We start from the raw sequence: 27,912 nt of genomic DNA on the forward strand, positions 1-27,912 counted from the left end.
TTTTTTTAAAGAGTTTATTAAGGAAGGAAAAAACAGGAAGCAAGAAATGATGAAAATCACAGCAAAAATAAATGGAATTGAAACTGAAAAAACTACAAATTGCAACAAGAAGGAGCCTTTTTTTAAAAAAGATGATGATCAAGACAAACTTTTAGCCACACTAACAAAGAAAAGAAAAACCAAGTAAAATTAGAGATAAAAAAGAAAACATTCCAAGAAACTAGTAAGATAATCTCTTCTTGTTGAATAGACCCTTTGATAATTTTGTGGTGTCCTTCTTCATCTCTTTTAATATTCTTCATGTCAAAATCTATATTATCTGATACAAGAATGGCTACAACAGCTCACTTTTCCTTTCCATTAGACTAGAATAGTTTTTCCATACTTTCACTTTGTTTCTACATATCTTGTTTTTGATTCAGCCCCCTAATCTATGATGCTTGATTGATGAGTTTAAGCCATTTACATTCAGGATTAATACTGATAGGTAATAATTCAGTTTTGTCATTTTCTAGCAATGAATTCTTCATTTTGGATTTAGTCTTGTTTTGCTGTTTTATTGAGATATTCTCCATGTTTGCCCTTAGTTTGGTAGGTGCTATTCATCTTCTCTGTCAAAAGAACTTCTTTAAGTATCATTTGAAGTGCAGGTCTGGAAGAGGCAAATTCTTTGACATCTTGTTCACTGTGGAAGAATTTTACTTCATTTTCAAAGATAAAGGAAAGCTTTGCTGTGTGAGTTATTCTGGACTGACAAGTTTTTCCTTTTAGAATTTGGAATATATCATTCCATTCTCTTCTGGCCTGAAAAGTTTCCTCTGAGAGGTCAGCAATGAATCTGACTGAGGTTCCTTTAAATGTTACTTAATTTTTTTGCATATTTAAGAATCTTTTCCTTGTGTTCAACTGAACAGAGCTTGATTACCATGTGTTGTGGTGAAGATTGCTTTTGATCAACCCTATTGGGTGTTTTGTGTCCCTCCTGAATTTTGTTTCTCGATTCTTTCTCCAAATTAGGAGAGTTTTCCTTTATTGTTTCATTGAATACATTTTAAAACTCAGCTTCACTTTCTGTGCCTTTTGGAACGCCCATAACTCATATTCGTCCTTTTAATAGTGTCCCTTAATTCTTTTTTTTTTTTTAATTGATTACATTTATTTTTGTCATACAGTTTTAAAGGTTCTGGGATTCCCCTAACTGCTCCCCCCACCCTTCCCCCCATGGTGGATTCCTCCACCTAGGTGCAATACTACAGTTCAAATCCAGTCAAGATTCTTTCATTGTAGGCATATACCAAGCATCGACTCCAGCATCTTACTGTCCAGATACATTCAATGGTTTCTTGGGGAGACCATCTCTGGTCTGAAGGCTGAGCTGGCAGAATATCATCCTGACCACTTAAAAGCCTCAACATAACATCAACAACAACTTACAACATTATGGAGTTAATTGACATGGTATTGAGTAACCAATATGTTAAAAAAAAATGCAGGTTCTTAACCATATCCTGTGACTATTTCATTGACATTTCAATTTTAGTTGATGTACAACTGGCTGCTATACGCCTTAAAATGGTTATAGGGTACTATTCAGCTGTCTCATGTCTATTTTCATTATTATATTTAGCTGTTTATAGTATGGAAGCATAATTTTTTACTGAACTTGGTGAATTTTAGGATAGTCCAATCGGCTTATAACTCTAACTAGGCATATGTTAACAACTGAGTCACAAAAGTTTTAGGAGGGGTGTGCAGAGAAATCTTCAATGCCTTAGTGGGGAGTAACTTATCTTTGTGTCCTACCTAGTAAGGTGTATGTGGGTCCACGCTGACCGTTTCCTGTCTAGTTCTAAGCTTTCCTTATTGTTCTCTATCTATTCTAATTGATTATTCTTTTTGTTTTTGTTTTTATTTCGGGGGGGCTCCGGAGCGACCCTGATGGCCATTGCAGGAGAGGGTGGGGATCCAAAGTTGGAGCTAAGTAAGGACCAGAGAAAGCTCCTCTCCCGAGACCCGAAGTAAGTTTACTGTTTTTCTGTTTCTGTGGGCCGCTCAAGACTCCTGGTCGTTGTTCCGATGACCTTGGATCCAAACGGGAGTGGATGACCTCAGAGTTCTTGGCCTCTGAAGGCACTCCAATTCCTTGTGGTCTCCTTGGCAGTTGAGATGTAGTCCTTGGTGCCCGTACTGATAGTCCTTGGTGAGGATCCGAGAGTTTTCAGGGTTGGTGTCCCTTAATTCTTGAATCCTTTTCTTAGCTTGACTCAGTTCTTCTTCCAGCTTTTTGATTGTTTCACCATTATGGCAAGAAAAATCTTCCAATTTTGAGATTCATCCTTTTGCCTCACTCATTCTATTATTGACGCTTTCCACTGAATTTTTAATTTGCTACATTGTGTCCTTAATTTCTAATATATCACATTTAATTTGATTCATTGCTGCTATTTCCTGTATAACATATCCCTAAATTCCTTGGACTCCTGTATGTGCTCTTCATTGTTGTTAAGTAAAACAAGTTTTTAAAATTCTTTATCCCCCATTTCCTTGATGTCTTCTTCAGTTAACTCTAAGGTTGACAGGGGCTTTTGCTCCTTTGTGGAGGATGCATCAGTAATATTCATTGTGCCTCTGTCTGGTCTTTCGCTCTTGGTCACTGCCTTTCAGGTTAGCAGAGTCTTCTCCTTAGGGCAGGTTTCTTAGCTGTGTTGCCTACTGCTCTACTGGTCCATTTTACTGATTGCTTTTGGTAACCGCTTCTTTGTTTGCAGTCACTTGTGCTACTCCTTCTAGTGAGTTTCAGTCCTGGGCTCTTGTGCTAGGCTTCCTCCATGATCTCCATAGTCCCAGCTTCTGGTTTACCACTCTCCACTCCCTGTGATCTTATTCTGTGGCTGCACTGCTACCTACACAGCTTTTCTCCCACTCCCAGATCAAGCAGTGGCTGGGATTAGGGAAATACAGCTGATCTAAATCATTGGGTTATCAGCATTAATGGTCTCGCCAAAACCTGCTGACCATCAGGTTTGAAGGCCACCCAGACCTATTTTGGGTGGAACCTGTACGATGCCAAGTCGGTATTATTTTCCCTGTGAGAACAGCAAAAAGCACTGAGCCACAAGTGAGTTCTCTCCTAGTTCAGCACTCACGCAGCTCACTGTTTTTCCTTCAGCCCCACAGCCTTTTCCTCAATACACAAAATGTCATCCAATGTGGCACTGGTAGGGATCTGGGCCATGAAATCCACCCTGCTCCTGAACCTGCTTACTTGGGCTCTGCCACTCTGCTTCTGCCAAAGTAAATTAGCAGGACAGGCAGTTCTATGCCTGGGTTCACCTTCTGAGCCCCTGGTGAACTCCCCTTCCCACCTGGCTGCTGGAGGATCTCTGAATGCTGATTGCCGACCACCACTGGGGTATCTGGTCACTCTGCAACATTCCTCTGCTGTCTCTGCTGTTTGCCCATGTCCAGGTGTCCCTCTATTGTTTGCCTGTTCTCTCCTATTTCCCATGATTGTGGCTTCTCTGCTTCACTCTAATGGTTCTGTCTGTCCCACCATCTTGTTTCTCAAGAATTATTTTAAAGTAATGAAATAAAGGTAAAGTACACTATCAACAGTTATAAGGAGAACAGACAGTGGCATTTAGATATGGGTTTAAAAATGAAATTTAAAACTACACAATGTCTACAAAAAATATTCTGTGCTCTCAGCTAGACAGCTGCATACCACATGCCATCCTGACCCAAAGAATTTCCCTCACTCAAAAACAGATATGGGTTTTGTTATAATTAGTAGTTTTATTCAATTATGTTTCCACACAATACGCTATGAGTACTACACTCTACAATGTTCCTAGTTTAGCCAATCAGTTAACCTCTTAAAACTCAAGATTATTACCTCTACAGAGGGAATTAACATCGATCAGTTGAGATAAAACAAAAACAAAGGAACATATAAGGGGTGTGGGGAGAAAGTATCCTATTACACAGCTTTGATTATTTTGACTGTTTTGAGGGAAAAGTCCTCTCAAAAAGATAAGCAAAATATTATTGCTGCCAAAATGACTGAAAAGACTCCAGCTCTTAAAATAGTTGTTTTGGAGGACATGGAGTTTATTTAATAGTCAATCACTCATCACTAACAAGTCCAGATGCAAGAGATCCTAACAGACCATAAAAGGAAGGAAGACATTAGGAGGATAATATTTATGAAAGGAAGTCTACTCTGATGCAGCACTTTGCACTTCAGAAGTGGCTTCTTGCTGGGAACAGCAGGTAGAAAATAGTTACAGCAAAACAGTCATCTCACAGATGCTAAACATTTCAAAATATGGTTAGTTTTTAAAAATCTCCTGGTTCCACTCAACAGTAGTCAAAATCAGGCTGATCATCAAGTCTTATGTACTCAGAAATAAAAGCCAATGTACTAAACAGGTATCTGGGAAATTCTGTCTTTTATGTTTATTCTGAAAACTAGTTTTACTGCTTGATAAATTTCAGGGACTCAGATTTTTCTAGTTTGGGAAGCAAGAATTTCAGTTGTGCCTTTCCAGGCAAAAATGAATGACAGCACGTAGAGTTCTTGTTTGAACAGAAAGATATATTTTAAAACCAGATTTTAAACATTAATAGAAGAACATATAAAAGATGATTAAAAGTAGCAAGTTAAGGAGCATGCAAAGACGTGCACACAGATGCAACTGGAGTGGGAGAAGTTTCCTCCAGCAGACAAATCTGCAAATCAGAAAAGATAGCAGGGACTTTGCCAAGGTGTATATTTGCAGGAAGCTGGAATCAGAAGCAGAGCTGAGACTCACACCCAGAGTCTCTAATACCGGGCAAGGGCATCCCAAGTGCTGTCTGAACTCTGCCTTTTCCTCACGTTTCTCCCAATGCTCTGGTTTTAAAATTCACCAGATTCTAATCACTCAGTTCAAAGAGAAAATAGCACACAACTCAATGCTACATTCGGAAAAGTCTTAAAGGAAACTTGTCTTTATGCTTTCTAGAATTTATCTATCTTAGTTTTTCTTAAAAGTGGAAACTGGTGCACTGTAATTTTTTGCAACAACAATTGAAAAGGAGTTTGCTTCAACTCCAGCCTTTTTGGGACCATTTGAACGCAGAAGGATGAGTTACCTGTGAGGAATGAGGGAGGAGGACTGCAGCAGCTCTCTTAAGTATGTTTGTCTCCTAAGCCTTAGCATCTAATGTCGAGTGTGAATGTTATTCCATAATATATCCAGCTTGTTTCAGTGCAGAAATGTTTAGGTCACAGTTAGGAAAACAACAGCAAGAAGCTGTTGCCCTGAGCCAACACCTTCAGGAAATGGGGTTGAAGTGAAAACAGCTGACACCGCACAGCAAGCTCAGCATCTGGATGTCTTTTCTGTTCTGGCATCTATCACATTATTTCTTGAACCTAAGTTAAATTAAAGAGTGGCCATAAATGGCAATCATTCTTTTTTTCATTGCTTTATGAACTACGTCAGGACAATCACTAGGAAGTCTCTTCAAAACGATGCAGAAAACGCAGTTCAGACATTTTCTGACTCTTGCAGGAGGTATTTCAACAACTTCATCTTTTAAAGATAACTCATTGCTGTCATCATCATGGGAATGAAAAAGCACCTTGTCTCCTGCGCAGTCTCTTTTGCTTTTTCAGGATGAATAAGACACAATTTATTTGTCCTGATTTCTCAACTTAGGTAACTGCTTTTTAAGCTTGGTCATAAAATCCCCAAAACCACACCAAAAAGAAGAAAAAAGATGTACATATGAAACAGTTGAACATTTAAAAACTAAAAAAGGGCATTTTTATAGTATTTAAGAGAGTAGAGACAGGGCACTGTCCAGTGCTACTCAATTGTGTGCCCCCACTGAGACTTTTCCTGACCAATCTGTTTAAAATTGTAATCCCAGGATGGCTATTTAGCCTGATGGCTAAGAAGTCCTTGTTCCATATCTGAGTGGCTCAGTTCACTAACTGGCTCCAGTTTCTGACTCCAGCTTCCTGCTAATACACACCCTGGGAGGCAATGGTGATGACTGTAGTAGTCCTATTACCCCATTAAAGACCAGGATTGAGTTCTCAGCTCTAGAACACTGCCCTGGCCCAGTGTTGGCCATCACAGACATTTGGAGAATAAACCAGCACGCACTGTCTATGTCTCAAATATACAAATAGAAAAAACAAAAACATAACTACTTTAATCTCTTCCCCTCCCTTTCTTCCTTTCTACTTCTTTCCTTCCTTTATTGTTATTTGATAAACTATATATTGTAATTATTTTGTTCCCTCTCCCACCAGCAAGTAAATTATAAACATGAAGCCTATGCTTTTAAACATTTTTTTGGTACTTTTATTCACTAATGAATCAGTTCCACTAACAAAAGCAACCAGCATATGGCACATGTTCAATACTGCTTGTTGAAACGCATGCATTTCACCTACTTCAACCACATTCTTTAAGGTCATACTGAATTACTACAAGTTCCTTAACCATTATGTTTGTTTCAAAAAAAAAAAAAGGTTTTGACTAATTAATTTGTTAATTTGAAAGGCAGAGCAACTGGGAGACAGACAGAGCTCAAGAGAGAAATGAAGAGATCTTTCCTCAGCTAGTTCATTCCTCAAATGTCTGCAACAGTCAGGTCTGGGTCAGTCCAAATCCAGGTTTCAGGGGACCAAACATTTGGGTCATCTGCTGCTGCATGTTACATTCGTGGGAAGTGGAACAGCTGGGATTCAAATTAGCATGTTGATATGGGTGGCTCAACTCACTATGTCACAATGCCAGCCCCCTTGTGTTTACTTATATGTATTGCTTTGTCTTTTCTGGAAATTTTTCTCTCCCCCTCTTCTTTTTCCTGACTAACAGCTAAGGTCCATTCCTTAAATGTTCAACCCATATGTCCCTTCCTTTTAGAAGCATTCCTTATTTCTCACTTCTCCCACAGAACTGTTCCAAAGAATTTACGTTATACCTTAGGAGCTTTTTGTTCATACAACTGCCTCCCTCACAAGGTATAGTAAGGATAGACAAAGGTAGAACATCGTTTTTATTATACCTACTGTCTATCACTAGGCTTCATGGCTGTAGACATACCAAAAATACTTACCCAAAGAGTGAAGGAAGTTGTAAGTATACTATGCAAATATTAATTGTGCACTTCAATGATTAAAGATTATTGGGGGTAGTGCAGGTAAAACCACTACCTGCAATGCTGCCATCCCCTATGGAAACTGGTTTGAGTTCTTGATGATCAACTTGCAATTCAGCTCCCTGCTAATGGAAAAACAGCAAAAGATGGCACACAAGTGTGTGGGTCCCTGCCACCCACATGGAAGACTGCAGTGAAGCTCTTGGCTCTGGTCTGTGCCACTTTCAGCTGTTGTAGCCGTCTGAAAGGTGACCTCTCTCTCTGATTCTTTCAAGTGAATAAATTGTTTTAAAAAAACAGATTATTGTATTGGGAGGGTTATTAAAGTGAACAATTCAGATATCATGCTCTTGGGAAGTTCCCGTGGCAGGCAGAGATAGCTACAGGACAATCAAAATTCACGTCACAAAATGATAAGAGCTTTAATAAACTCAAAACAAAATTCAGGCATGGACATTTGGTCTAGCAGATAAAGCCACCAATTTGGATGCCATGATCTCCAGGTTGGCATCTGGCTCCACTTCCAATTCTAGTTTCCTCCTAATGCTGACCATAGGAGGCAGCAGGTGCTGGCTTAAGTGGATGGGTCTCTGCCACACACACATGAGAGATCTGGATTGAGTTCCTGGCTTCCACATTCAACATGGCTCATCCCTAGCTATGGTAGGCAGATGGAGATTCTGGCTGTGATTTAGAGTGAAGTTTAATATTCTAGAGGAGTGATCAGTGAAACAGGAAGAAATTTAGTAAGGATTACAAATATAATGCTAGAATTTTCTAAAGCAAGCTATTATACACAGACTGAGGTATATAGTATAAAAATTGGTTGGCCAACTCTCATGAATGATACTTAACTAAAATATTATTTAATTCAGCAAAACTATCCAGTGGCAATACTAAGCCACGGTTGGAGCTTACAGCCAAAGTCAGAACGTATAAAGGGAGCTGTGTGACCTGAGCCAAGTCATTTCACTTCTGTGTCTCAATGGCCCCAACCACAATGCTGACAAATGGTGCAGCTCTTATAAATTTATAGTGAGCAGTAACAAATCATCATTTGAAAACAGGTCTGAACAGTGTCTAGCATACAATAATTGCTACATAAACAATTAAGTAAGGAAAAATAATATGGGAATTTGAATGTTTTCAGAGAACAGAGAAGAGTTGGAAGTTATTATTAAACCAAACAGCTATGTAGAAGTTAGGAGCACTGTCATAACAATTCTGTACAGAGACAGTAGGAGGCATTCTAAGTGGGAAAACTGTCTAACTGCTGATAAGAATGTTCTAAAACTGCTTTTTTCAAACTCACAATGGAGACGATCAGACACATTCTATGTAGGAGCTGACATCTGCCATGCCTCTTGGTCTCTCTGGCTCTTATCAGTGCTAAGGATGGCGTGATGGCTCAAACATAATTTCTTTTTTTCCATGAGACATAGAAAAGCTTTTACTTTTGCTATTTTTGGCGATTACTTCTATCTGCCCTCTGGGACTCCGTGAATGTCAAATTTCATATTGTCACATTCAATCTTCTTCAGCCTAAGGAAGTGCTTACATGTTGAATAAGGTACTTCATTGTAAGGCCTGCTATAATTTCACTCCAGGATATTTGATTTTTACAACGGTCAACAGTAGAGTTTTGTATTTAATTTGCTAAACATTTTACTTCATTTGGCTTTATGGGGGAAAAATTTAAAATGTGAGAGACAAAAAGCAAGTGCTTTAAAAATAATCATGCATATGCAGTGTTCTAACTATCTCAGCTGGTTAGAGAATCTACACAGCACAGCCTCGGGTCTATTATGTAAGCACATAAGGGACCTCACTTCATTCTAAAACAATGAGCCGTACCTTTAGGTAGGGATGGCTAATCGCAGGGGAGCTTGGATTAAAAAGTCTGGATAAAACTAGTACATACTATAGTAGTCATTTCAACAAAGACAGCAGCATCCATTCTTACTGAGAACCACATGATGTGTCTGTCTCATGATTGGTTGACCATATGTAAGGCAGTCACTCTTCATTTCTCTTTTCCCCTGTTTTTACGTAGTCTCAGTGATTCTAGTTATTTAAAACTATTTCAGTATGTCCCTTTTTTTTCATTCTTTTTGTCAATATGTTCAGTCCCAATGATTTAATCTGGATTACTGAAACACCTCCTCATGTTCTTTGTGATTTAAGTCCCATCTGCCTCTGATCTACACTCAGCTGACGGTTGTATGAGCCGTCTTGCTTACACTGCATTCAAGATAAAATCCAGGCTTCCCAGGGACCTTCCTTCCTGAGACCACAGATTTCATGCATCTACATATACAGACTCCAAGCTAACGAATCAGCCTTTCATTTTCTGTTTTTTATGTCGTCTGCTTTGCAATGACCATAATGATGCGTTCTCCATTCTCTTCTTAGGAAATGCCTACTTATTCCTAAGGCTCTGTTTAAGCACCCTTTTATCCAGCACCTTCCAGCATACATCAGGCATGGAATCAGAGAGAGGGAACACCCTTTCTCAAGGTTGCCAGGGCATCTGTACATGCCTTTTTCATTGCTTATATACAACAACTGTTATAACTACTAATGTATTCACACCATACACACTGAAAAGCTGGCAAGCACCTCTAAGTCAACACTATATAGTCACCAAAATGCTATCAGTGCCTAGGCAGCTACCAGCAAATAAAAGGACTTTAATAACTATATGTACATTTAATAAATACATCAGTGAAGTAACACAATGAACAAACCAGACTCCTGTCCCCAAAAAGTTCTCCATGTATTCCATATCTGGGGAGGCATTACTGGGAAAAAGGTGAGAGGATGGAAATAAATTACAGAAATTACTGTAATTCAAATCAATAGGAAAGTAGGGTGTCCAGCAAGAAACTGGAACTTATATTTGCCTGGATATTTAAGAGCACCAAAGTGTTAGTCACTGTGCTTCGCCCATTGCATGATTCTCTTATTTAATCTTCAGATCACTTTGCAAGATATTATTTCAATTTTGACAGGTAAGGAAGTTAAAAGAGCTCAAAGCCACACAAGAGTCAGTAGGACATGATCTCTTAAACCCATGATTTTTCTACCACAGTGGTACAAATTCAGTCCTGTGAAATTTCAGAAGGAACAGTTTTAGTCAGAAGGAAAATTATAAGAAGATCCTATGTAAAAGTAACACTGAGCCAACACTGAAGGGTTAGGAAACAAATGAGGGTGAATTTATACAGAGCAGTAAAAACAGGTAAGGATGCATATTTGCAATTTGTTGATAGGAAACAGATCCAGCCTGGAAACAGTTAAACATATGTGATGAAAATCCAACTATAAGAGGCAGTAGGGTCATATAAGGCAACCTGACAACTCTATATTTACTATGGCCACCGCTGTCAGAAAAACGATCAACAACATAACTCATGCTGGCTAATGACTGGTGTTGTGACATCATCTTCAGCTACAAAGGGTAGCAAAAAACAAACAAATCTGGTCATATAAGTATTCAAAAACCTTAGGATTATATTAACTTTATTATAGATGTGTGTCTTTATCCAACTAGAGAACAGAGTTACAGAAGTTAACATATTCAAGAGTCCCCTTTAATGTCAAATTAGCATAATGTAGAAAACAATGGATGCACTTCACAAATGTGAACATAAAATCTATGGTTTGAAATGTATACCATCAAAAGAAATCACTTCCATTAATCTTTTATTTATTTTTTTTATTATTATTTTTTTAAAATAAAGCAAACATTTATTAAACTATAATAAAAACATTCAATCAAATTACAAAACCTGAGCAAGAAAAACAAACGGCACATGCTTAACTGTAGTTGACATTCAAATAAAATTTAGGTTCCCAAAACATTATACAGTAATTAGAAAATACCAGCCAAAGTAATATTAGGATACTTTTACGTGCGATCTCAACAAATTTGAACAGAAGCAAATTTTAACAAAGGTAAATTTTACAGTGAAACATAGCATTCTTGGTTGGAAGATCTTTTTCCTTCAGAACTGTGAAAATCATACTACTCTTTTCTGGTCAATAGTAGCCATTTTTATCATCATCTCTTCAAAAAAATATTTTGTCCCATTTCTTCTCTCTTTTGAGAATCAAATGACTGGGTTGTAAGCTGCTGTCTTGAGTTGCCATTTCTGTACTGAGAATTCCTAACTATTCCTTTCTTTTATTAATTTCCCCTCTTCAATACATTAATGTCCCCTGTGCTATAGACTTTGTCTCTTAATTTCATCATCTGTCAATCTTATTTCTGTTGACCAATTTTTTTGCTTTTTTTGTTTATATAGTAATTTTCTTTTGAATCCTTGACATTATGAATGCTATCTTAAGGAGTGTTGAGATTTTGCAGTCCTCCTTAGTTGGGTGTTAGGTAACACCCAACTTGTTGTTCAAGTAAGCAGTCTACTTGCATTTGAATTTCTTTAATCTTTTTAAGACATGCACCTCTGCCTTTCAACACATTTACTTTTTATTTTTAAATCCTTTTGTATAAAAAAACTTCCAAAATGCTGTTATAGTACATATGCTTGGTTCTTCAAGACTTATTTTTAATCCTTTTAAGAGAGGCCATTGAGTAGTTTTTACTTTAGGAATAAATTAATTTATCCTTTTCTTTTTCCTGTTCTTCTGGTTTTAAAAATATACACATTAATTCTATTTGTAAAGCACAAACTTTGTGATTGTTGTATCAATTATCAGGTGTGTTTATTGACAGGTTTTATCCAGGTAAGAGTTAGATTCGTTTTTTAGCCACAGATTTCTGGAAGTTATTCTTTTCCCACTGTTGGTGAACTCTCTGGTTATAGTTCTTTATTGTGGTGGTACTCTGGTACTTTCATTCTATCACAGCCAGAGGTATTAATTCCTACAGACACTTTTTGGACATATCTCAGAATACCTCTGGTCCTTTCTTCTTTCTCCACTGACCCAATAACTCTTCTCTTACTCTTCCATGATGTTTTTTTTCAAGGACTCTTAATTATTTAGCATAAGGACCCAAACCAGACTAATTATAACTCCATTCAGTGTTCTGTTCTTTGCACAATATTTTATCTCATGGAACTAAAATAGTAACAATCTAAGTCAACTATAAGTTGTTCACCATTTGTTATATTTCTCCACTTCTCTCTTTTATTTGTTGCTATTTTTGTTGCTTTTGCTTATTTCTGGTGAATTTGTTGTTTATATTTTATTTTTACAAATTTGCAATTGCTTCACTAATAAAGCTACAAATGGTTTGCATTGAGCAAATTTATTTGGTTAAACTACTCCTAGACCAGTACTCTGACCATACAAAAACCAAATAACCCACAAAATGCTTAAAAGGAAGGCAAGGGGACATTAATGACATGCTCGACTCATATTCCTGTGTTCCTTATCTCATACCTTAGATTCACATAATGTATTGTTTCTTCTTGTAAGCTATTTTAGCTTCTTTCTAAAGAACAAGCTTAGGCTCTACATAGTTTCCTTAACATTGTTGAGGTCTGCTTCCAGAATGTAATGTTCATCATTCTTTGTCCACAAAGGATCTATTAATTCATATTTATAAAGCATTAGTCACTTTAAAAATAAATTTTGCATGATTTTATTACCTTTTAAGGAGAAGAGAAATAAGAGGAGAACAGAAATGAAACTGGTTTATAAAACGAACACTTATGAATACATTTATAATTGTGTCAAGGAAAAATAGGTGATTGAATCATTTGAGAGATCTTGGGTCTGAGACTCTTACCTATGCAGCTGGATATATTCTCGAGGTCTGTTGAGCAGGTGAAGAAATCTGTCAACAATCTTGTTTTTTCCTACACCCTGTAATTATACAAACATTATTTTAGAAAGACATTTTTGCTTGGAAGCCACTGTATGCAAAAGCACAAGAATCTTACCAAAAACCATTTTGTCAAAGTTGTGCTGTTTTACTTCATTGTTAATGAAAACCAAACTGGCAAACATATGTAGCACATCTTCTCAGATATAAAGTTTTTTTTTTTTTTATTTACTTCTAAGCACACTAGTTCTAAGCTATTCTTATTTTATTATTATTATTTTTATTATTATTGGAAAGCCAGATATACAGAGAGGAGGAAAGACAGAGAGGAAGATCTTCTATCCCATGATTCACTCCCCAAGTGAGCCACAACGGGCCGATGCGTGCCAATCCGATGCCGGGAACCTGGAACCTCTTCCGGGTCTCCCACACGGGTGCAGGGTCCCAAAGCTTTGGGCTGTCCTGGACTGCTTTCCCAGGCCACAAGCAGGGAGCTGGATGGGAAGTGGAGCTGCCGGGATTAGAACCGGTGCCCATATGGGATCCCGGGGCTTTCAAGGCGAGGACTTTAGCCGCTAGGCCACAGTGCCGGGCCTAAGCTATTCTTATTTTAAAAGAAGTTTGTAAATTAACTGCTAATTTTGATTTGTCTATTCCATAATTTTACATTAAAGTCTAAATATTACAACACAATATTAGTTCAAAGTTGGAAAAATGCCTTCAAAGGAGATTAAGTATGAAATTAATGATTTTCTCTTTTTTTTTAAAGATTTATTTATTTTTTTATTACAAAGTCACATATACATAGAGGAGGAGAGACAGAGAGGAAGATCTTCCGTCCCATGATTCACTCCCCAAGTGAGCTCAATGGCCGGTACGCGCCAATCCGAAGCTGGGAACCTGGAACCTCTTCTGGGTCTCCAACATGGGTGTAGGGTCCCAATGCATTGGGCCGTCCTCAACTGCTTTCCCAGGCCACAAGCAGGGAGCCGGATGGGAAGTGGAGCTTCCGGGATTAGAACTGGCATCCATATGGGATCCTGGCACGTTCAAGGCGAGGACTTTAGCCGCTAGGCCATGGCGCCGGGCCCGAAATTAATGATTTTCTAATCAGTTCTTCAGGAGTATGTTTTCAGTAAGAGGAAGATAAAATAACACAATATTTTTTATTTTCAATCAAACATTAAATTTTGCCTCTTGGGCCCGGCAGCGTGGCCTCGCCTTGAATGCCCCGGGATCCCATATGGGCGCCGGTTCTAATCCCGGCAGCTCCACTTCCCATCCAGCTCCCTGCTTGTGGCCTGGGAAGGCAGTCGAGGACGGCCCAAAGCTTTGGGACCCTACACCCGCGTGGGAGACCTGGAGGAGGTTCCTGGTTCCCGGCATCGGATTGGCACGCATCGGCCCGTTGCGGCTCACTTGGGGAGTGAATCATGGGATGGAAGATCTTCCTCTCTGTCTCTCCTCCTCTGTGTATATCTGGCTTTCCAATAATAATAAAATCTTTTAAAAAAAAATCTGCCTCTTACTTTCTAGTGTGTTTTAAAAAATCCTAGAGATATAAAATTATGCCAAAGGTCTGTTAATAAATCTCAACTATATGTGCCCTTTTTACAATTGTTTCACTTCCTTACCAATATCTGATGCTGAAACTTGCTGGGGTTTTTTTTTGTTTGTTTGTTTTTTGTTTTGTTTTGTTTTGTTTTGTTTTTGTGGAAAACAGACGTAAGAACAGAATCCACTCCCATACTATTTCCCTATGTTAAAGTTTTCAGTTAGAAGTAAAATACTATTAATGAGGTATAAATCTTTTAGCAAATAGGTTTTGTGGAAGAAATGGTAGAAGTTTAAAAGTTGAGTTTCATTTCACAGGTGACAGCACTGATATCTTGTGACATATTCTACTGAACCAGACTCTGTTAGGTGCTTCTTATGTTATTTCGTGTAATCATAACAATAATCCTATGAGGTTTGTATTATGGCTATTCCACTCTCACAAACAAAGACAACAAAGTACAGACAAGTTAAGCAATATAATACATGACCACACAGCTATTCACAGGGAGTCTGATCACAAATCCAGGTCCACATGGCTGCAATGCTTATGTATTTTAGCTCCTACAAGGTGGATTATACTTCTCTCAGTTTGAAACCATATAGGTAATCTGAGATTTAAGTAATCTCTTTCCACACTTCCAGTATCTGCAACTGTTTACATAGGGTTGGCTGTGACCCAGAGGTTCATGCACTGAAGTCTGATTAATGTGGAAGTGTGAAAGTTTCACCTAGTGAAGTGGTGTGAAACCTTTAAGAAGTGGGGCCTAGTGCAAGGGTTTAGTACTCATCTCCTGTGATTAGTTTTCACAAGAACAGATTATTATAAAAGGAGCAAGACTGGCCCCTAAGTTTCTTCTATTCACTTTTCTATCATGTGATCTCCTCTTCTGAAATACGCTCTCACCATAATGTCATTTGCCACGTTATGGTATAGTCAGGGGGCCCTCACCAGTATTAAGCACATATAAACATCATGGTCTGGAACCTCCAAAACTATGACCTAAATAAACCTCAGGTATTTTACTGTAACTATAGAAGATGGAGCAATACAGGATCTGAAATTTAAAAATATATATTTAGATGGACAAGGATACAGTACAGTATAAAAGTAGCAACAGTTGAAGCCCAACAAGGAAGCAGGAATTATACCAATAATTTTACTGCAACCCCAAAGATCTTTTGCAAGACAGCACTTTGCAAGCACCAAGAATAAAAATTCAAATTAATCAAATGGGTATTTACCAAATGCCACAGAGGGTGAGGCCATGCCTGTTTTATTGCTATCATTATCTTAGGAGCCCAGAATAGTCGCCAATACAAAGAATGCATTCTGTAAATATTTATCAAATTAATGAATGAATACAGGGAGTGGGGGCAGTGGTGGAAAGGAGTTGCAAATACTGGTAAAACAGAAATAATCACCCTGCTAACAAGGATACTGAATAATGGAATATGTGAAGAGCTGTAGAATAATAAGAGCTAGATAAGTTTTCCAAATGATCTAACTCATTTCATCTACCAAAAAAAAAAAAAATCAATACTATCACAGCAAAATGTCAGACCAACAAATTCACTAAAGTAAGCACAAAGGTTCATTTCATGTTCTAGAAATCATTTCTAGAATTGGATTTCACTCAAAATACTTTACAGCCTACTACAGAAGAAGAATTGAAAAAAAATCACACTTGCAGATTTACGTGCCAATTACAACAACTGGGCAAGCTTTAAATGGTACTACTGTAATGAACAAAAAATTTGGGGCCAGCATCACAGGGTCATTGCCTGCAATGCCAGCAACCTCTATGGAGGACCAGTTCCAGTTTAGTTGCTCTAGTTCCTGCTCAGCTCCCTACTAATGTGCTTGGGAAAGCAGCAGAAGACGACCTAAGTTCTTGGGCCCCTGCACTCATGTGGGAGATGCTAGATGAAGCTCCAGGCTCCTACTATATAGGCTTGACCTGGTCCTGGCTGTTGCAGTCATTAAGCAAGTGAGCAGATGATAAAAAAAAAATCTGTCTCTTCCTCCATCTCTGTAAATCTGTCTTTCAAGTAAACAAAAAGAATATTTCTTAAAAATCCCCACAAAACATTGAATAGGTGAGTGAAACATCTATGCTAACATTTCAGCTGTTACAGTCAGTGATCCCAGACAAAAGCAAATTACATAAACTCATCATATTGTTAGAAATACAGAGGACTTCTTGAATGAAACAAGACACAGGGAACTACTATGGAGTTGATCCTTCCTCCGTATTGCTAGTTATTGAATCAGCCACATTTTTCAAATTCCTTCTGAACAACACACTGCTTGTGAGTTTACAAATATCATGAACACAGAATGTCAGGTGGGATTCTCAGCAGCTAGGAAGGAGTTCTTTTGCTGTCCAAGTGTTCAGGGCTTATGAATTTGAGTCTCAGCTGTCTTCTTGTACCATACACTCTGGGAAATCTCACCCACTCCATGACTTCAGTCATGCCTATGGTGCATACTTCTTTTCTTAGCTCTATTTGAGATCCCCTACTGCTACCAACTGAACCTCTGCACCAGATAGTCATGCTGAATTCATTACACTACCAAAAATGTTCTTTTTTCTTTTGTACCTCAATGAAACAGTATTGTCGTACTGTGCCCAACTGCTTACTGAAACTCAGATTTTTGACTGCTGTATTTTTTCCCACCTTGTTATTCTTGATGTCACTAGGATCACTGCAATCCCTACTCACAAAACTTGTATTCCCTTTCCTTCCACTCCTCACCATCTACTGTTACAGCAAAATACTAGCTTGGTTTGGTACAGAAGTAATTGATGATAGCTTCATACTCTGGCCACACTCATAGCTTACAGACTAGTGGGGAACACAGACAGTAAAACAAATGCAACAGATGCCATGATATGAGATATCTAAGATACAGCAAGACTTAGTCAAAGTACTTAAAAAGTATACTACACAAAGTGTTAAGCAGGAATATCAAGAAAGAAAAAGGGTTCAGGACAGGAGGAGACAGAGGAGTGCTCCAGATGGGGACCACCATCTGTATAGACTTTTGAGTATTAATATGAGCAAAAGACCTGAATAGGTCTATCAGAAATCAAAACCCAAAAGATACCTGAGGAAGAATGAGGCAAAATACAACATTAGAAAGATAGATGGGGCCTAGCTCTGTCAAAACATTGGAAACTATTTTAAGGAGTTTGTACTGTGTCTTAAAATCCCCGAGAAGCCATCATTGGAAGAGGAGAAACAGGAGGAGTTTTTCTGGTTTGGAAAATCACTGTGATGGAGTCATCTGGTGGGGAGAAAAAAGGAAATCTGGAAACTCCTTTGAAAAACTCAAGTAGGATGTAACAGTAACCTAAACCAATCAGGAAAAAGAAATAGAAGATTTAAAAGATACTTAGAAAGAAGAAAGACAGGACTTGGTAATGCAGTAGATGGAGGATTAGGAGATTGAGCAGTCTCATCTCAGGGTGTCAGCCACTGAGATAAGTAAGAGAGCGAAGTGAATTTCCTGGGGAAGGAGGGAAGTCTGGTATGAAAAGGGCAGTTTAATTTTGGATATGTTTATTTTGAAGGGCTGGCTTCCCATTCTGCTCCTTCCTCTCCAATGCGCTGTCTCTGCCCAAGGATAGCTCATCTCCTTCCCAGCTTCCTGGAAAGGATCACAATTTGGCTGCACATCTCCAGACCCCACAACAGGCTAATCCACAACAAAATCCAATGTTTTTGTAAAACAGAGATCTGGTCAGGTCATTTCCTACTTCATTTTAAGAAACTCTGATAGTTCCTTCGAGGAAATGCTGAAAGCATAATCTAGAAAAGAAATTTTGTAAATATCCTGGTCATGATGAAACAATTACAGCTACTTGTTCCTTGTAGTCACAGCTTCAACCAGAATAGAAAATCCTTAGCATGATGTTTGAATAAATAAATAAACAGAGTCCTAATTTCCATTGTAAAAATCAAACATACTCATTTTTATCATTAGGACACAGAAAATAAAACATGCATCCCCGTACTTAGGTCTTTGTCACTGTCACATACAATCTGTAGATAATAACTAATACTACAGCAACTTGGAGAGAAAAGGAAAAGGAAGTTATATGATGTGCTCTTTCACAAGGTAGAAACTCTTTCTGGAACCTTCTGCTTCCATCGTGCACACAAAGAGAAAGAAACTAACATCAAGGAAGCCCTCCCATGCATGCAAAAATGTACCTTCTGTGTATCAGCACTTGCTGTTTATATCAGTCCTACAAGTGGGAGGGAATGTATCAGTTCTGGAAAGAAGCAAGTTCCAAGAAGCTGGTATCTTGTGCACAATGACAATTTCATTCCATCTCACCAGATTTAGATGTACTTTTTATTTCTTCCTATTATAAAACAAAGGTTAGGAGACGGTGTATCTGAACTGATTTGCATAATAAGTATATATCTTGATGTCATAAAGACAAAGATCAATCAGATCAACCTTATAAAATCATCTACAACAGGTTTGGGAAAACCCTGCATGGTATCTAGGGTTTAGGGGGGTAAACAGTGAGAAAATAAATCCAGATCTTTCCATCCACAGGGGGGAAAATGTTTTATTTTGCAAGTTAAAAGAGAACTTCCATCTGCTGCCTCACGTCCCAAATGCCTGTGCTAGCCAGGGCTAGATCAAGCCAAACCTAGGAACCCTGAACACTGGCCAGTCTCCCACATGCATGGTAATAATCCAAATACTTGAGCCACCATTTGCTGCCTTCCTAGAGTGAACACTAGCAAAGATGAATCAGAATAGACCTGGAACTGAGCCAGGCACTCAGACCTGGAATGCACAGGTTCCAAGTGGCACCTCAATCACAGTACCAATCACATGTCATAACATAAACTTTGTAATAGATTGTTTTCCATTGCCAGTGCTTAATTTGCCTGGTGATTTCTGGAACATTGCTACTTTTGGCCTTCCTTCTAGTTTCCTCAGTTATTTAATACGTTTCATAAAGTTGGTTGTTTCTGTAATATTTAGATATGTCTGCACAACTGGTGTGATAGCTCAACTGGCTATTACTTTGCCTGCAACTGCCAGCATCCCATTTGTGCACTGGTTGATGTCCCAGACACTCCACTTCCAAACCAGCTCCCTTCTTAAAGCTTGGTAAAGCAGTGAAGGATGCTCCATAGCCTTGGGACTCTGCACATGCATGACAGACTTGGAAGACGCTCCTGGCTGTGAATCAGCTCAGCTATGGCCATCTTGGCCACTTCTGGCATAAATCAGTGGACAGAATATCTTTCTCTGTCTCTCCTGCTCTCTGTAAATTTGCCTTTCAAATAAAAAAATCAATAAATCTTAAAAAAAGAGAAATGTTTGCATGGTACAATAAGTTCATGTTAGAAGAGTTACTATATGAATATCAACAAACAAAACTATAATAAAAGATAATTATTGCAGTGAATCAGGAGAAACAAATTTCAGCTTTGTTTTAACTTTAAAATTTCTATCAAATGTTGAATTTACAATTCTTTACTGAAAATGTCTGAAAGTACACTGTACTAAGAAGTAGGAGACTCACATGAGAAACCTTGCTTAATCCTCCTCTGATGAAGATTTTTACTACCATTTGAGCCTAGATTCTCTCATCTTATCAGGAAGGTCTAGACAAAAGCTCATCTCGGGCCAGACACAGTAGCCTAGTGACTCAAGTTCTTGTCTTGCACATGCCTGGTTCCTACTTGGTCACTGGTTCTAATCCTGGCAGCCTTGCTACCCATCCAGCTCCCTCCTTGCAACCTGGGAAAGCAGTCGAGAACAGCCCAAACAAAGCCTTAGGACCCTGCTCCTGTGTGGGAAACCCGGAGGAGGCTCCAGATCAGCTCAGCTCCAGCCACTGTGGTGACTTGGGAAGTGAATCAATGGATAGAAGATCTTCCTCTGTGTCTCTCCTTTTCTCTGTATATCTGACTTTCCAATAAAAATAAATCTTAAAAAACTAAAAAGTTAATCTTTAAATACTGTCTACAACAATTTTAATACTATAATGAAAGATTATTGCTATATTATCATGACAATTTCTTACTTTCCAAATTCCTTTAATGATTATACATTATTCACATAACCAGAAAATATCATATTAAACTGAGTAACAGAGAGAAGCTTCTGGCACAGGAACAAAGCTTCCACGCAGGACATTCTTACTGCATAATAAAGTTACTGTGTTCAAGTTCCAGCTTTGCTTCTGACTCCACTGTCCTGCTAATGCACTCTGGAAGGTAGGATGACTTCAGCACATTATCTACCTTACTTACGGGAGTCTTGGATAGAGCTCCAGGTTTCTGGCTTTGACCTCATCCAGCCTTAGCTGTTGCAGGAATTTGGGGAATAAGCCTGCAGATGGAAGATTTCTATGTCTCTCTTTCTCTTTCAAATAAAATGACAAAAATTTTATAAATACTATTAGTCTGAAAAATTCACAAACATCTGCCTCTCTAAGAGAACTGGCAAATACCACCTAGATGGACAGGCATTCCTTTTAACTGCACTATTAATTTGTAAGGCTCCAAACCACTTATAAGGCTTCCTGTCACAGTCATAACCTCCATTTCATATACAAGAGTAAAATTAATATTCTTGAAATTTCCCCTTGGAAATGCTGTGTGCTACTAATGACAAAGGTGTAGTTATTGGTAGGAAAGTTAGCCATTAGGCACCAACAAAGTAGCCATGGTAGACAGTACGGGGGAGAAGGAAATCAATCTATCTGTAAGAGTAACATATACATTCAAAATAAATTTAAAAAATTACTAAGAGACTCCAAACAGATGAGCTAAACTAGCCAAAAATTTATGGAATGCCCCTGTCCCATAGAGGAGTTTCAATTCCTGGCTGCACTTCCAATTCTAGGTTTCTGTCAATGTGCATTTTAGGAGGCAGCCAGCGATGGGGTCAAGTAGTTGGGTTTGTGCCATCCACATGGAAAATATGGCTTGAGTTTCCAGCTACCAGTTCTGGACCCAAACTTCAGATGTTGCCTAGACATCTGAAGAATCAGTGAGTGGGAGATCTCTGTGTTTGTCAGTTTCTTTCTATGTGTCATCAGATGAACAGACATAAACTGAGAGAATGTGGCAGAATGGAAAGAATTACAGTCAGGAAATTTACAGTTATGAAAATTCACCAATTAAGGGTGGTGAAGGGACAAAAAGACAATATAAAGGCGAGAGTATCATCATATTTGATGAAATCACTATGTCATGGCCTTTGGGCTCCAAAGGCTGCTGGAACTATTAGAAGCATAGCACACTTGGTTATCAAATTCCCTGCTGTCACTACCAGCTGGGAGTACAGGCAAGAAAATTTCTGGACACACTGTTCAGTCCCTCTACAGATTTTAAACAATTATGCTGGCATGGCAACATGGTATATTTCTGATGGTGCACCGTAGCAACCTGCTAGTGCTCGGTTCAAATTAATTAGCAAATTTCACACATCGTTAATTTTGGCAATAAAATATTCACAGCATCTCAATATTAAATCATGCAACAAGTATTTACTAAGCCCCTACCAGGAGAAAAACAAAGTACCTGATCACAATTAGCTTCTAATTAATAGACGGAATGAGATTCAAAGAATTATACAGTATCAATGTTGCAAAGCCCTGCTTAGTTGGCAATGAATTTGTATTTGCTGTTTTTCAAATAATATATGTGACTTCAAAAAACTAAATGCTATGAGGATAAAAAAAAGAAAGAAGTTATTTCTTTTCTTTTTTAAAAAGGAAGCTATTTCTAGCCAGGAATAAATGGGTATCATTTCATGTCACTGCACAACTCAATCATAAGAAATTAATTAAGTAAATGAAATTCACTAAAATATCTCCTTGATGATGTTCATCAATATTGGCATAATTCTGAACAAAATGTTTATGTTATTGAAATTGGATCAATGTCTTTCAGAATAAAGACAATAGGTACTATGCTGGGTCTTAGCCAAATGCCAAGAAGCAATTAGAATAATGAGAATAGGAAAGTATATTTTTCCTCTTTCAATGTGATCTGGGAAGTATATCCAATAAGTTAAAGGACTAGACTTTTCTTGGATATTGACTGAAACAAACTTACTATAAAATAACGCTTTTGAGATAACAGAAAAACTGACAATAGATAGGGTATTATATATTAACAAATTAGTTTTAATTTAATATTTAAATTATTGCTAATTGGTTATGTTAGAAATAAAAATCTGAGAAAAATGACTGGCAAAAAATAAAGTTTTTAAAGATGATGGGCAAAATGTACTGAGGGAACAGATGAGACAGGACGGACAAAATGCCGTGAAGTCACTGAAGCTGGACGACAGGCACACGAGCATGGAGCAAGCATAAAACGCGACACAGCGAAGGCACCCCACATGAAAACTAACCACAATTGGATTTTTATTTGAGAAGGAAGATAAAACACATTAGAATTTTTGTGAGGGCAAATTTTATGGACTATGGAAAATAGGGAGCATCTAAATAAAACTTTTATCAGACTGCTATTTCATTAAATAATACACAAAGCCAATTTAAAATGAAAAAAAAAAAGTCGAGAAGCCCTAGCAAGTGATTTGACTAGGCTGTATCACATAGAAGTGATTAGGAGTAATTAATTGTGCCCCTTAAATATAAATTAAGCTTTAACGATTTGCTTTGAAATTTTATCTAATTCTAGAAACTAAACAATATTATTACATGTAGATGATTAAACTTTCATTTCTACAAGCAACGATGTATATGTTAATGATAAGAAAGTCTGAGCGTGTTCAAAGATCACATAGCTGAAATAACTTGCCCTTCAAATATTCAGTAAGATGCAACTGCCTCTCAACAACATGCATAGTCATGCATGCATTCTCTGCATACACAAAGATCTACATACAGGCAGATTTTGTCATTCTCATTTGTCAGGTTATAGCAAATATGTTTATATCAAATGAAATATGACTCCACAAATCAAAAGAAAACCAAGTATGGGAAGGCAGGTTTATTCATAGGCCATAGTTGGGACAAAAAGCACCACAGGCTATCATCACCATCTATCTTGTTGCAGGAAAGGTACTCAAAATGGTATAATTATGCTCAGAAGCAAGTAATGCATGCTAGCAGTGTGCTGAAGTGATTCTCCAATGTGTGGCACTGTGTCCTAGGGACCAAGGGGCCTGTTTGATTTCAAGGCACCCTGTCGCACCTGGTTAAAAAATGGTACAATTCTCCCCACTTATATAGGAAAATAATCCCTCCCAAAAAACAGAAAGAATTAAAAGAATCTTATTTTATTAAAGTAAGATGCAGCTCCTTTATTTTGCTGTGAAAAAAATGAGTTTTTCAAGCTTCTCAATAAATGTTAATCTTGTCTAATACCATAGACTTTTGTAAAGATTTTATCCACAACAAAATCTGGGATTAGGCTTACTAAAGGTGATAAACCTTGAGAAACTTGAAAATCAACACTTCCTCATTTTAATTTGCTCACTGCAAAAGTTGCCATTGATAACAGAACAATCTTATGAAACATCTCTAGATAAAACTTCAATGACTGGATATACCTTTTATAGATTTCAGTCAGTTTCTTATTGACAAATAAAGCTGGATAGACTCTACCTTTCTACTGGCAGTTTGTACTGCGTAGCTGTTGTATTTTATAATTATGCCAACTTGTTGATGCCTTCTCTGTCCATAGGTAGTTCCTGAAGCTTCATTTCTAGTCATTACTTAAAACTTTGAAGAAAGAGAGGGGAGGAAGCCTGGTCAGTTGCTACAAATGGCTCACCTTATTTCACAATAAACCATGTGACAAAAACAGGCATTTTCCCAGGTGGCTGTCATTGCCACACTACCACCAGAACTGAGAGTCAGGTTTGCATTCTCAGTCTGCGCCTTCACTTATATCTAATTTTCCTTTTTGACTGTCATGCTTCACAGAATAGGAACAAAGGTGAGGATGAGAATGCACACAAAAATATTCAGGAAAGTATGAAACACTGAATCAGGGCACTTTCAAAGCCATTTAAAATGAGCTGAGTGATTCTGACTGCAAATGCAAACCTTTCTTCCAAATCAGCTTCCCTGGATGAGGAGGACTTCTATCCAAGTGCTGAGGAAGAGAACAGATAACCTCCATAACTCTGCAGGGCACTTGCATGTGTACCAAGGAGCACTACAGGAGGTTTTACACTCCCTTGGGCCCACTAAATGGAACCACTGTAACTGTGGGTGGGCAACCGGCACAGTAGTTCAGTTGCCACTTGAGACATTCAAATTCCTTATCAGAGTATCTCAGTTTGAGTTGTGGCTCCATTTTCAATTCTAGCTTCCTGCTAATGCACACTCTGGAAGGCAGCAAGTGACAGCTGGGCACCCATTATCTACATGGGTGATCCAGATTATATTCCGGGCTCCTGTTTAGGTTTGACCCAGCCTTGGCTGTTGCAGGCACTTGAGGAGTAAACCAGTCAGTGGAAAACTCTCTTGTTGTCCCAACCTCCCTCCCTCCCTTTCTCTTCCCCTCCTATTCCCTATTACTTCTCCTTCCATCATTTAAATTAGTAGACATTTTTTAAGAGTCTAACGAGGGTCCCAGTACGATAGCCTAGTGGCTAAAGTCCTCGCCTTGAATGTGCCAGGATCCCATATGGGTGCCAGTTCTAATCATTGTAGTCCTGCTTCCCATCCAGCTCCCTGCTTGTGCCCTGGGAAAGTAGTGGAGGACGGCCCAAAAACCTTGAGACCCTGCTCCTGCGTGGGAGACTTGGAAGAAGCTCCTGGCTTCGGATTGGCTCAGCTCCAGCCATTGCGGCACTTAGGGAGTGAGCATTCAGACGGGAGATCTTCCTCTCTCTCTCCTCTCTGTATATCCGCCTTTCGAATAAAAATAAAATAAATCTTTTTTTAAAAAAGATTCTAATGACAGAATCTTGTAGTTTTTTCGATACACATTAGCTTTTCAAGGCAACTTCAAAACAAACAAAAAATAAAGTTACCTCAAGTATTCAAGCTTCAGTTAGAGTTTAGCCAGCTAGCTTAGTTAATTTTTCACTCTCTTACTTGGTAAATGTAAAGATTGGTAAAGTTATACCTCATTTAATTAGCCAAATACTGATCAACACTTAATTTTTATTAGAAATTTGAAAATAATTAGTATTTCTGTCATTCTGATCATGCTCTCAGTCGCACAGCCTATCAGAACAGAACTGTTTCCAGCTGAATGGGCAAATTAGATATTAATTCTCTTGAAAAGACAAACTCTAGATGCCATATAATATAGTTATGGCTTTCACTCAATATTTGCAGGCTCACAGAAGAAATTCAGTCAATATGTCCTAAAACCTCCTGAAAACAATTCATCTAAGACAAAATTTTAATTTTAATTGTATTGCCTTGAGATTCTTAAAAATTTATTTTCTAGACAATGTTGGGACCAATGTAGTGGGGTAGCAAGCTAAACTTGCCCCTGTGGTGCTAGCAATCCATATGGGCACCAGTTTGTGTCCTGACTGCTTCACTTTTTTTTTTTAAAGATTATTCATTTTATTACAGCCAGATATACACAGAGGAGAAGACAGAGAGGAAGATCTTCCATCCCATGATTCACTTCCCAAGTGAGCCGCAACGGGCCGATGCGTGCCAATCCGATGCCGGGAACCTGGAACGTCTTCCAGGTCTCCCACGCGGGTGCAGGGTCCCAATGCATTGGGCCGTCCTCGACTGCTTTCCCAGGCCACAAGCAGGGAGCTGGATGGGAAGTGGAGCTGCCGGGATTAGAACCGGCGCCCATATGGGATCCCGGGGCTTTCAAGGCGAGGACTTTAGCCGCTAGGCCACGCTGCCGGGCCCAACTGCTTCACTTTTGACCCAGCTCCTTGCTAGCGGCCTGAGAAAGCAGCAGAAGATAGCCCAAGTCCTTGAGCTCCTGGATGCATGTGGAAAGCCCACAAAAAGCTCCTGGCTTCTAGTTTGGGCTGGTTCAGCTTTGCTACAATGGCCATTTGGGGAAAGAAACAAAGGTAGAAAATTTCTCTATCTCTGTGTCTCTCCCTCTTTCTCTGTAATTCTGCCTTTCAAGTAAAACAAATAAACCTTTTTTAAGACAGTTACAAAAAGTAAGAGGGAGACACACACACACACAGAGCAAGAGACAGAATCTTCCATTCTCTCTTTTACTTCCCAAATGGCCACAATGGTTGGGGCTGTGCCAGGCCAAAGTTAGGAATCCAAAGCTTCTTACCAAATCACCCACAGGAATGCAAGCTACAAGCAAAACTGGGCCATTTCCTTTGTTTTCCCACACATTTTAGCAGGGAACTCGATAGGAAGTAGAGTAGTTGACACTCCAACGGGCACCCATATAGGGCACTAACATTGATTGTGGTGGCTTAACTTGAGACATCCTTGGAACTAAAATTTAGCCCCAAGGCTAAATTTTAATCTTTAAAATCTTTAATCTTTAATCTTTAAATTCATCTTTCCTCTAAATATTTTTGGCTAATTTATTTTAGACAGTCCTCCAAAATCCAGGAATTCATTCAGTCAATATTTGTTAAATGAGTACTATATGTAAGGTATCACAAAATATGCAAAAATAATGAAAATTCACTGTTCTTAGTAGATAGCAGGCAGACAGATGTACAAGTCCAACAGAAGTACAGAAAAAGTCTTAAAATGCCCTATTACAACAGTTTAAACAATAGGGTCAACCCTTCAGTCTGAATCATTCAGAAGACTTCATTAAAGATGTATAACATATATATTATAGACAGAGTAGCCTTGAAAATTATCCATCTAACCCTACAATTGTACAGATAAGAAAAACAAAAAATTGAAGAGTTTTTATAAGAGGAAAAGTCATTTATTAACACAGAATTAAAAATCCTGGGTAGGAAGCAAGGTCTTTGGGTTTCTGTTTACTCCCTTTCCATGATACTGTGCTGTCATTCTGATGTTAGCAGCATTTGCTTAGGAAAGATGAGGGGAAGGAGAGTGCCGATGGTGAAGATCAGAGGCTGGGAAGAACACTGCCGAAAGGCATGTCCAGGAATCAGACTGTTACTCTGAAAACAAAGCTTGAGGGAAGGAATGCAAGATACTGGGTTGAAAGCACAGTGAGATTAGACAACGGAGAGCATCAAATGACAGCCTAAAACAGACTTTTAAAAAATTAGATGATACAGTGTATACAAGCAGCAGAATTTAGACAGCAAATCTGAAATCCTTATCAGCACCAAACCTATGCTGTAACATCAGTAGTCTCAGAGGTCTATCATGAAAGAACAGAAACCCTTCGGAAGTGAACAAGGTCAGCTAAATATAGCAAATTTATGCTGAAATCAAACTCCCTTTGTGATTCTTCTTTCTCAAAAGTGGGTGGTGGCAGAATTGGTATAA

The 27,912-nt window shown here is 38.4% G+C and overlaps 1 protein-coding gene across 1 annotated transcript in view; it reads right to left on the bottom strand.

The window, feature by feature from the left end:
- Window positions 1-27,912, bottom strand: part of VWA8 (von Willebrand factor A domain containing 8) — a 355,373-nt gene that overhangs the window by 160,736 nt on the left and 166,725 nt on the right. Inside the window, exon 21 of the mRNA XM_058670689.1 lies at window positions 12,917-12,993. Within this exon, the coding sequence (XP_058526672.1) occupies window positions 12,917-12,993 (77 nt within the window). The remainder of the gene's footprint in view (window positions 1-12,916; window positions 12,994-27,912) is intronic.

Source organism: Ochotona princeps, chromosome 12 (genome assembly GCF_030435755.1).
Source record: "Ochotona princeps isolate mOchPri1 chromosome 12, mOchPri1.hap1, whole genome shotgun sequence".
Lineage (NCBI taxonomy): Eukaryota > Metazoa > Chordata > Mammalia > Lagomorpha > Ochotonidae > Ochotona > Ochotona princeps.